Genomic DNA, 12068 nt, shown 5'->3' on the forward strand with positions numbered 1-12068 from the left:
GAGCGAGGACTACAGTGTTTTCTTCCGGCAAACGTAAACATGTAACATCCGCCCCGCCCCCTATCCAATCAGAAACCTTCCCTGCCCCAAACCTTGCGCAGACCTGAATAAAGGCGATTGAACTGATCTCCCATGTAAACCCTCATTCGGAATGAATATTTCTCATGTAAACTACCTGGAAACACTTTAATTCCGAATGATTTCATTCAGATTCATTTCATTCCGGATGACAAGCCATCATGTAACCGTAGCCATTATAACAGAACATTTACTGCAGGGTCGCTACAATATTGTAGCGACACAGTGGTGAGTGTGGTAAGCTGTCAGTCAGTGTGCGGGCTGGAGATTGGTGGAGCAGAGAGGGGAGGGCTGCCCCGCTGGGTACTGAAAGTGAGTATGTGTGTGTGTATGAAGTGTGTGTGTTACGCTAGAAGAGTCAGAGTTTGGGACGGAGTCTTTTACTCCCTGGAGTGTTACCGTAGTTTTTGGAGTGCTCAAATAAACTGGCCTTTTTTCCCAAACGCTCCTCTGGTCTCCTGCTCATGAGGGATTCATTACAATATCGTAACATAGTTTAAATTTCTAAATAAATATTCACCTCGTCACTAGATAGACCTACTCCTGAAAAACTCGTGTCTGCGCAGAGCTTTTGGTCCTACGAGGCCACCGTCATTTACCCGACGGGAGGGGTGAGCGAGTGAGCCCTGCAATCTAGAATTTGACCACTGATGTCACTGTTTTCAACGGTTTTCAACCCATTTTACACACTGGCCCTTTAAGTTACCTGGTCTGTTTGTTTCTGAGGAGGAAGACATCTCTGCAGATAACTCAGTTCCCAGAAAAAACTCCTAAACGTCTGGATCCTAAGCTATCAGAGAAAAAGGTGAGCACACGTCAGCAGGTTCTGCGCTAACAGCCCGTCTGCGACAAAGCTGCACATTTTAAAACACCCATCACTAACATCTTCAACATGGCAGCACAGAAGATCTTTACAATCAGCACAGCTTCAAGATGTCACTAATTCAGTACCTGACCAAATGTCTCCTCCTCTGTTCCTGAGATGTGACGCTGAGTAATGGACAGAAAGTGTTTTTGGAGAACATTATGATGTCACAGCAAAGTTGACCTTTGACCTTAGACATCTGTATGAAATTTTTGTCATAATTATCTTATTAATTCTGGCCAAAAATACATTGTGTAAGGTTACAGTGACCTTTGACCTCTGACCACCAAATTCTAATCAGTTTCTTGAGTCCAAGGGGATGTTTGTGTCAAATCTTAAGACATTCTTTCAAGGTGTTCTTGAGATATCACCTTCACGAGAATGAGACAGACGTGAGGTCACAGTGACCTTGACCGTTCCTAGTTAAATTCAAGTGCACGTTTGTGCCAAATTTGAAGAAATTCTCTCAAGTTCGAGTACTTGAGATATCACGTTTATGAAAATGAGACAGACATGGTTATCGTGACCTTGACCTTTGACTCATGACCATAAAAATTGAATCATAACATCCTTGAGTTTAGGTGGATGTGTTTGCCAAATCTGAAGAATTTCCCTCCAGGCGTTCTAGAGATAAAATGTTCACAAGACTAGGACGCCAATGACGAAGCTTAAGAATAAATTAAAAAAATAAAAGTCAGAATTGTAATGTAACGCTCCGTCATGACTCTGACCAGCTGATAATTCCTGAACTCTGCAACTTGCACTCATTTAAACAGGGCAGGCACAACAGACTGCCTGAAATGCACCATGAAGGCACACTGCAGCGGGGCTCAAGCACTTTGACCACATCAGCAGTCTCTAAGTCGTACAGTATGTGGGGGTGTGGTCTGATACCCGCAGTGATTAACACTCTATAGTGACAGTTATCACTTCAGCACGGTCTGAATCTGCAGTGAGAGGCTGTCTGAAGAGGTTACAGCTGGTTAATGTCTCCTGGTGTTATTGTAACCACTTTGTGACAGGTGACTCTTCAGATGTAATTCATCAGGTGTGACCATGTCAGACGCTGTACGCCATCACTCCATGTCTCCTCACGTTGGTGTGTCCTCGTCCTCTCGGCAGTGTATTTATAGCCGAGGCCGGAGAGGAAGGAAGCTGAGCGGCAAACATCCTGTGTGTAACCCATTCACAAAGCTCACGCATGACTTCACCTCAATGTCGCATCCCTGCACCCCCCCACCCAACACACCACCACCAGGGCCAAAACTGCTTTGTATTTTGGTGTTTAATTGACCAATGATAATGTTCATAAAGGTTTACCCAGAGTTCCTCTGTGCTCAGGGAGAGATGGTCATCTGTCCTGATAGAACACCAACAGGTTTGATTTCTTTGTGAGAAGTGATTTTCTCACACTCCATTCTACTCTCACACGTGAACAAGTCTCTGAGATACTTGAACTCCCTCACTTGAGGCAGTAACTCTCTCCCAACCCAGAGGGGACAATCCACCGGTGTCCGGCAGAGAACCATGGCCTCAGATTTGGGGACGCTGACTATCATCCCGACCGCTTCAACTCAGCCGCATAGGCCTACCGCCCCAGGTCATACTGGAGGTCACGGTGTGATGAAAGCAACAGAACCACATCATCTGCAAAAAGGTTTTAATTTCACAGACATCTAATATTAATGATCAAATGTACCTTTCTCTGTGTGTCTGTATTTATTTCTGTCTGTCTCAGGCTGCTGCAACACTTGGATTTCCCCTCTGAGAATCAATAAAGGATTATCTTATCTTATTACAGTTATATTGGTATCAGTGTATATCTGCCTATATTATGTCTCTTTGAGGTAATTTAAAGTTTAATTTAGTTATATTTCAATAACTGTAAAATGTGGTGCTCGATCCATCTTGGTCACAACTCTATAAAAAACTTTTATGTTTTGCAGATTTTCAAAACTTTCAATTTAGAAATCAGCCCTAAAAATTCAGAATTGGTTAGAAATCATGTCAAATGTCCCGATCTCAGTGATCTTATCTTCAAAGAGCAATCTGCACCAACTTAATCAACAGGTGAAAGGTAGCAAATCTTCAACATCTCACACTGTCTGATCATTTTTCCAGACTTTGATCTCCAGCTCGTCCGCTCCTGAACAAGCCAGATCTGATCAGTCGTGACGATTAAACCACAGCGAGAATCAGACCGTACCACCTCTCTCTCTTCAGGAAACTTCCTTCACACAAGATCTTTTCTTTGTTTCTGGATAATAAACTCTGAGTAATCTGTCCCGTCTTATGTGCCAGCTTCCCCAGTTTCCTCTTCCTCTTCCTCTTCCCTGCAGAGGATTACCTCAGAGGAAGTGACACTCAGCTTCAGACACTAATCACATGCAGACCGTCTGCAGCACCACATTCAAACAACATGACAGCAGAACAAATGGATTTACAGCTGAAATTGGTTTCCAGCCCCAGCGGTCAGCCGGCTCCGTCACGCTCTGATCGGCTCCCAGTTCAATGAGAAGGAAAATTAAAAATCAAACGGTGCTGTAGAGTGGCGGTGTGACACAGTCTCTGCTCTGTGGAGCAAAACTCCCGTTTCCTTTGGTGCAAAAGCCCTCAAACGGCCAGGAGACACACAGGACGCTGCTCTGTGATTGGCTGGGAGGTGGTAGTAAAGCTAAATGGTGCACAAACGCCACATAGAGCCACTCGTCATTAACTCACAGGAAGTGATTCCCTTTATGGATGCACTGTCATCACACCACAGGTCGGCTGATGACTCTTACTTATGTAATATAACAGAGAGAGTGCTCCTTTTATAAGACCGCACGGAGCTTGAACACACAGTGGAACTACGTTTGGTCATCAGTGCATAAAAACAAAAGGCTCCTACACACTTAATGATAACAGCATAAATGTCTGGTGAGTTGCAGTGATAAGAAGCTAATGGAAACTAGAATTGACAAGAATTGCAGATGTGTGTCTCTGCGAACTCGTCAGTTTCCATCCATGTCAGTGAAAACATGGATGCTTCACACACAGAAGATCTATACAATCAGCACAGTTTCAAGATTAGAGTCACCAATTCAGTATCTGACCAAATGTCTCCCCTTCTGTTCCTGAGATATGACGCTGAAAATATACGTATGAAAAATATACAAAATATACGTATGAATTCCTTAGTTACAGTCAAAAACATGTTTTTGTAAGGTCACAGTGACCTTGACCTTTGACCACAAAATTCTAATCATCCTTGAGTCCATGTGGATGTTTGTGTCATATTTGAAGAAACTCCCTCAAGGTGTTAATAAGATATCACGTTCAAAAGAATGAGACAGATGCAAGGTCACAGTGACCTTAACTTTGACCACCAAATTCCAATCAGTGCGTTGTTACTTACAACTGGGTGTTTGTGCCAAATTTAAAGAAATTCCCTCAAGGTGTTCATGAGATATTGTGCTCACAAGAACAAAACAGATGCAAGGTCACAGTGACCTTGACCTTTGATCACCAAACTCTAATAATTTCGTTGTTTAGTCAAACTGGTTGTTTGTGCCAAATTAGAGGAAACTCCCTTAAGGTATCATTGAGATATATTGTGTAAGACAAATGAGTCCCTGTGACCCTGAGCTTTGACAACCAAAATCTAATCAGTTCATTATTGAGCGCAAGGGGACGTTTGTGCCAAATTTGAAAATATAAAAAACCCCTTAAGGTCTTCATGAGACATCCCGTTCACTAGAATAGGATGGACATACATACATGCATATGGACGGACAAACCAAAAACATAATGCTCCGGCAGCAGCTATCGCTATAATAATAATAAAAAGGACGCCCTGTTGCCATGTTTTAAACAAACATTTTAATTAATGACCTTAGATGAGTTTAAATCTGTATCAAAAATTCACATTTAATGTGGATATAGCAAAAGCGCTTTTAAAATCACTCAGCATTGATCTATCAATCAATATGAGTGATTCTTCCACTCACTTCCTATCTGCTGTTCATAGCTGCTTTATAAATAATAAATAAAATAAAATACATTCTGAGACTGGCCACATTTTATATTTACATTATGAAGTATCTGATCAAAGAATAAACTGTAAAGCAGCATCCCATGTCAGCCTTCAGTTTGGTACGTTGGTGCCACAGAAGTACTGCGGTTTGATACCCTGCTGTAACTAGTTTATGGATTTACTGTACAAAATGGTGGTGAACACTTTTTTTACTCTCATTCAAACAGTTTAATGTCTGATATTCACCTTTCACCTGTGATTCAGTGTCTGTGATTTATCAGCGCTCAATATGAAGTCAGCAGATCCAGAATAGGACCCAAAAACAGGCTACGTAATGAAGATCAATATTTCCTGCTTTGCAAGTATTAAAAACTGTACAGAAGGTTAGCTTTAAATGTTAGCTGTGTTGGGTCAGGACAGATACTCTGCTTGTGTTTAAACTAACTTTAAAGATGATGGTTTGAATTATTTTGCTTTTATGTTAAAATGACCACAAAAAAGGGTTCAGGAGAAAAAAAAAAAGCTGAAATGTTAAAAAACTTGTCACAGTCTCAACAATCTATGAAAACATTCCTGGATCAAATATTCCTTCTTTTTCAGTCTGTAAACTAAACTTCCACTTTTCAATATCGTCTGTTAAAGCTCTCTGACCTATAAACAGGACTGAAAACAGTTGTTCATGTGTTTATAATTCTAGCAATTATTTTCACAAAGTTACAATATGTTACTGTAATATTTCACAGTAAATTACATCATTATCACCTTGAAGGCTACAACTGTGATATTTAACTGTATTCGTAATTTTATTGTGAAATTCATGCAGGTAAATATATTATTTTACAGACGCATGCTGCTAAATCACAGCAATTTATGGAGTTTGTAAGATTACAGAGAAACACAGTAACTTCACAGGATCATACTGCTGCACCACAGCCATCTAACAGGCTCTCACTGTGAGGTTACAATTGAATATAGTCATTTTACAGGAGCATGCTGTTATATCACAGTAATATGCAGTCATAACTACAGTGAGATCACAGTATACAGCTGTTATTTCACAGTAATTTACTGTGAACGTACAGACAAAAATTTTACAACGTACAATTCAGTGTGGCAGAAATCCCTTATTTTTAATTGTGTTCTCTATCTAGCACCTGGATGTTTATAGCACACAAGATGTTTTACATCTCGTACATGACATGAATGCAGCAAATCCACGGCTACATGCAGCTCAGCACTGTAGATATCTCGTCTGGTTCCAGACTTCTGAATCACCTCCCACGTCTCAGATTTTTAAAGTTTTAAACACTTCCTGGTCTCCATGGTTTGCATGCCAGGTCATGATTTAACTCTTTCTTTCGTTTTGTTTTCCAGCAAGAAAAAGCACTATGAAGATATTCACAGGATGCGTTGGCACAAACATCAACTAAAATGTTGAACATCATCAAAATCACAAGAGTCTTTTTTAAATCATGACTTTCCTAAGAGATGATTCTGATTTTGTATGAATATAAATATGCTCTCCTGGCTGTGCTAATTCTCCAAAACAGTTTGTCACGTCATCTTAATCATCATGGCTACAGGACACCCTTTAAAAAAAAAATAAGGTACATTGTGTTAGATTACTCATCATAATGAGTGTAAACAGCTTCCAGGCCTGAAGCAGACTACCTGCCCTCCAGAGGAAACACTGGACCCGGTCAGCAGACCGCCTCAGGTGGGTTGGTTCCTAATATAAACTTACAGCTGATACACCAGCACGCCAACGTTTCGTGACTCAACTAAATCACGCACTTCATGGAAATGCACCGTCTGTGCGTCCGTTATCGGACACCTCGCTACTACACGTCCATTATCGGACACCTTCCAGCAGGACCCTCGTGTCAGGGCCGGGCTCTGGATGGTCCCGATTGTTTTGTTCTGGTCAACATATGATTGTTAGAAAGAGATTAAAGTTTCCCGGGAAAACACCAAAATAATGCCAGGCACTGACAGTACGCTGCATGTCCGATAATGGACCTCACACACAGGATTTTCTGCGCTGCACAGGTAATCGACCAATAACAACAGAACAGCGCAGGTTGGCTGAGTTGTAGCTCATTATAAATGTATAAGCTGAAACTACAATGTCACACAACTACTTACAAAGGACACAGTGACGTTTACCAAGTCTGAAATCACAGCCACAGCTAACCTGGTTAGCAGGTAGCGCAGATAGAGCACTGAGTGAAGACAACATTGAGCCAAACAGCCATTTAAATATTATGTAATTATACGTCGTCTGGCTTGACATTGACACACAAACCTCGGATACAGTGTTGGATGTATTTTCTGGGTGCACACGGGCCTGTCCTTTAATTCGGCATCAAAGTGATGAGCAGTACAGCCCGTATAACAACACAACTTTACATTTCAGAAAGAATGTGCGTCATTCCGTGTGCAGACCAACGTACACCACAACAGAGAGCGACACACAGTGTGAAGCGACACTAAAAGTACAAATGTTATAAAGCATGTGTTGGTTACTACATTACACTGATGCCGAGTCAAGTAATGAATGTTTCTCACTCAAACTATGTTATAATTGTGACTTTACCGGGAATATCTATCCACCGATAAGCGATGAAACAGTAAATCCTCTGATTCTTCAATGCGGTTTGGCGCAACATTCTCACCACTCGGGACGAGGCTTAGCTAGCAGACCACACAATGTCCGACAATGGAAACCTGAGTGAGTGAGGCTGCTTACCTGCAGCTCGGCCCGCTCGACCTCCCAGTGTGACCTCTCCACCTCGAAGCGGGCCCACTCATGCTGGAGAAAGTGTAAAATCCCCGGGATGTTGTACTGAGCCCTGGCCGCCTCTCCGCCCCCGACGTCGCCAGTCTGCGGAGCTTTAATATTCCCAGCGCCGGGCAAACCCGAATTGTTGTTGTTGTTGAAGAAGACGCCGGGGCCCGCCTGCTCGTCCATGGCCGGACCGGGGCGGTACAGCTTCTGGTTCGGTCCGGTGCTCTCAACCGCTTCGGTAAAATATCCTGGGGAAGGAAATCTGGTCCATCAACAGTCCTCTCTGCTGGCCGACACAACTCCTATCTGAGCCAGCTGTCAGATGATGAGACGACCGCGGAGCTACCGGAATCAACACAGACACGGGACTTCCGGTGAGACATTTCAAAATAAAACAACAACGTCAATGTACATGTCGCAGCAAAGCACTGTAAATAATTAAATACACAACAATGAAATACATTAAAACACCAAGAGACTAAGACGAATTAAAAATCATGTATTGTGATGTCATTGTCACTACATGCTTCTTTTCACACTTAGAGACTGTTCGTTATTTATTAGATGGTGTAAGAAGGGGGAGGCATGTCAAAAAAAAAATTAAGCACTGGAGGGACTTTTATTAAGTTCAGGACTAGATGTTGACATCTCATACTTGAGACTGTGAGTGAAGGTAACAGTGCAGTCTGGGGGTTTCTGAGTGGGAGCCAAAAGGCTAGGGGCCGTACACATGCCGCGTTTTTTTGCGCCCTCAAATTCATTGTTTTCAATAAAGCCGCCAGACGCTAACGTGCAGCTAGCGTCACTCTGGCGTGCGGCGCCCATGCATTCCTGAGCGTCCATTTTCAGCTGCTCTGAGATAAACATAGTTCATCTTTCGCACACTGCACGTCATGTGACGAGGAACAACCAATCACAGCCGAGAGATATCTTTCCAATCTTCCTTAAATAGGCTATCAGTCTGTTTTAAATATGGAGGAGTTGATCGTGTCAATGCAGGGCTACCCAGAGCTTTACATCTGCCCCACGGACGATAGGCCGACACACTTATGAACAGCTCCTGGAAGAAGCTCAGCTCTGACCTCAGGATTTCTGGTAAACAGGCTACAATACAGTCCTTGTTAAGACTGCTTAGCAACCTCAGTCGCAACCTGCCGCCGCGCTCTTTAAAGCTGGCACAGAAAAGACACAAGAGTGGCACCCCCGTTTTCCAGGCAGTTAAAGATTACGGGCCCTTAGATGGATATTAAGGTAGGAGAGAGCAAGGCAGAGTCGAGGAGACATCTGGGCGGACTGAGCTCTCCCCTGTTGGACTGGGCCGTACACTCGACCTCCCCTTACTCCTTCATTTTGATGAGGGAAGAGAGAAGAAACTACCGGCAGAAAAACTTTCCTAACTCTAATCGAGGTGGAGTTTAACTGATCAACTGTTGTTGCACATATTTGCAGTTGTGAGTGAAAGTTGGAGCGATGCTGGGGGAGGTGGTGGAGGTTTAGGAAGGGTAAAAGCTTCACTGGGGTCATCAGATGGGTACCGTCCTTCACTGGTGTTTCGACAATAGGCCCACAACACCTCCAGAGGGCTCGTCGGCAACACCTGGCGTCCCAGGTGTGCTCCCCTCTGCTTCTACTCCCCTGTACCCTGCTGTTGTTAGAGGTGTTTGATGGTCCAAGTGGCGTCTTTCCTCTTAATCCATGACCACATGACCTATCCTGCTGGACTGTGCCAGAGAGGGCTTTGATAGCCTGACGTTGGGCATTTCTTTAAGCAGCCTGGTAGTTGACTTGCCTACGAAGCCTCTGCAGCCAACTTCAACTGGGCAAACCTTTCCAGTCACGTTGTTCAGCGTCAGCTGCCAGCATGGCATACTGAAGGCTCTTGAGCTCTTATGCTGTGTTCACACTGGGCGTGAATAAAATAATTTGTGCAAGTGAATTACACATAAAGTCAATGTAAAGACGGGATTAGACGCAAAATACCCAAACTACGTGGTGTGTACAGAGTGAGGAGCACCATTTCGCATCATACGCCTTTTTGCAAGAGTTGAAAAATCTGAGCTTCAGCGACTAATTCACGCTACGATAGCCAATCACGATAGCACGTATGATGTGAGTTATTCGCATGTATGAAGTGTGTCAACACAAAATATTCTAGCGTTCAAACTCGCAACACGTTTGGTTTGAACTCAACATTGGGCCTCCTCCACAGCAACACCCCAGGGCACAGTGAGCTCAGTGATGCAGACGAGGTGCAGTGAGGAGGAGCAAAGCACGAGGTCTGGTCTGAGGTTAGTAGAGACGATCTCAGATGGGAAGCAAAGACGCTGATTCAAACCTGTCAGTAACCTCCAGTCTCGTGCCCCTCACAGTTGGCTGGTGTCTGATTTTGGAGGAGTTCGGGCACTGATGGAAGTGTTGTGTTGTATGTTTCCTACTTTGGCTGTGAGCAGGGGCATACAAAGTGAAATGGTTGTATTTTGTATTCATTTTACCGCAGCATTCTTTAAATATCACCAAAGCTACACCAGTTATCACAGCTGAAAACTGTAAAATCGGAATTCATCGTTGGATTTTCAAATTTGCGATGGCCCTTGGAAACATGATGTGCAACAAACACTTCTGCCAAAGAACACATACCCAAATCTGAGCTTAAAATAGTGACATTTCATCAGAATAGCTTTATTCCACGTCTCATTTAAAACTTTGCCAAAAATAAATGGTTTGCACAAACTAACCAGCACGACAAGAGTGAAAAAACAAGACTTTATTCAGCCCCAGGATTTTGTTTTCAACTTTTAACTTTCAAACATCAAAGAGAAAATCTAATAACTAATCTATGGTGGAGGGAGGGTCATGAACCTTCTCCAGTCACTCAGTGAGGCTCTAGGAAAAATATCTGTAGCTTTGGGGAGCATAAAATAAAAAATAAATTAAAAAACAGTCCCTTATACACACTCATTATCACACACTGCCAAACTCATCATTAAAAAATAAAATGTGTGGGGTTTTTTTTTTTACGGTTTACTATAAATGTATTTCTAGTTCTCATTTTTCCAAAAAGTGTCAAATTATCGTCAGAATACTGAGCAATTTTAGCTAATCTTAATTAATTAAAAGACTTTCAGTATTAAAACGATGATCCATTTTAACAGTCACAGGACCCAATTTTTTCTCCGCTGAATACTTCGAGTCTCAAAGCAAACTTTTATTTTGAAGGTACAATTGTTTCATTACCGGCATCACTGTATCTAACACAAAATCACTTGACGCACCTGTGCGGTGACGTCAACCCCGCTTAGTCCCACCCACTACCGTAAATTCTCAAACACTATTGGCTGATCTAGTGAGTGGCAAGCGCGCGGTACATCGACAAACTTCAACGTTTTGTGTGCCACAGACTCAAGTATGGATCATGTTTATCATTACAAATTAATGTTTAGAAAGTTTTGGCATATTTATTTTCCTATTTATGGTTTTAGAGTAAAAAATAAATTAAAATAAAAAGTAAATACAATTTCAAAGTACTTTTTACCATAAAGTCCAGATTTATTATGAACAATCAGTCACTGTGGTCACATCTGAGTCTAATTTGGCTTAATTATTGGCTACCTACTATGAATATAAAACAATTTATTTTAATTAGTGTGCTGGAATGTCATCGCAGTGACAATATGACAAAACAGACATATTTACAATAAAAAATACAATAGTTGTCGCTATAACTATATTTTGAGAGACTAAAGCTACTTTGAAAAATAAAAACAATGTGTGTGTGTGTGTGTGTGTATATATATATATATATATATATGTATACATGTTTATTGGAATGGTCAATGCCAAAAGTAATTACAGTAAGTACAGATAAATTACTTAACAATGTTGTCTGATATTAAAAATGGGCAGATATCCTATTAAATATTCATGTTTTCTTTTTGAATTAAAAGTCCCAGTTATTTTATTTTGTTGTAACTGAAGCATTTTAACATTGTGCCAATCATGTGTTTTCTGACACACCAAGCCGACGGTCGGCCGTCAGTCAAAGTCGGGCCGTCGGTGAGCGTCTGTCGCCTTAGTTTTTGCGGTGTGTCCCGCACCGTTTGCACTTTCACTTTTCGGCCAATTGAGCATGTTGAATCGGCGGCGGAGCTTGTCGGTCAGAGAGATCACTCTGATTGGCTGTTCAGGTTTTATTTCCTCGCCCCTGTAGTGAGTGAATCTGCCTGTAGTGAAACTGGGGCTAACCGGTGCTTCCTCCTCAGGCTCCACTTCACTCAGCTGCCCCACAGACCCGCTACTTCTTCCCACTTTAACCTGAATAACAA

At 42.2% G+C, this 12068-nt stretch overlaps 2 protein-coding genes across 3 annotated transcripts in view; one reads left to right on the top strand and one right to left on the bottom strand.

The window, feature by feature from the left end:
- Positions 1 to 8047, bottom strand: part of strn (striatin, calmodulin binding protein) — a 79123-nt gene extending 71076 nt beyond the window's left edge. For both annotated transcript variants that reach the window (XM_050043728.1, XM_050043727.1), the window contains exon 1: positions 7708 to 8047. In XM_050043728.1, the coding sequence (XP_049899685.1) occupies positions 7708 to 7929 (222 nt within the window). In that variant the 5' untranslated portion in view covers positions 7930 to 8047. The remainder of the gene's footprint in view (positions 1 to 7707) is intronic.
- The window catches only part of kif16ba (kinesin family member 16Ba), a 291583-nt gene that overhangs the window by 179186 nt on the left and 100329 nt on the right, over positions 1 to 12068 (top strand). The window lies entirely within an intron of this gene.

This window comes from Epinephelus moara, chromosome 5, assembly GCF_006386435.1.
Source record: "Epinephelus moara isolate mb chromosome 5, YSFRI_EMoa_1.0, whole genome shotgun sequence".
In the NCBI taxonomy this organism is placed as follows: domain Eukaryota; kingdom Metazoa; phylum Chordata; class Actinopteri; order Perciformes; family Serranidae; genus Epinephelus; species Epinephelus moara.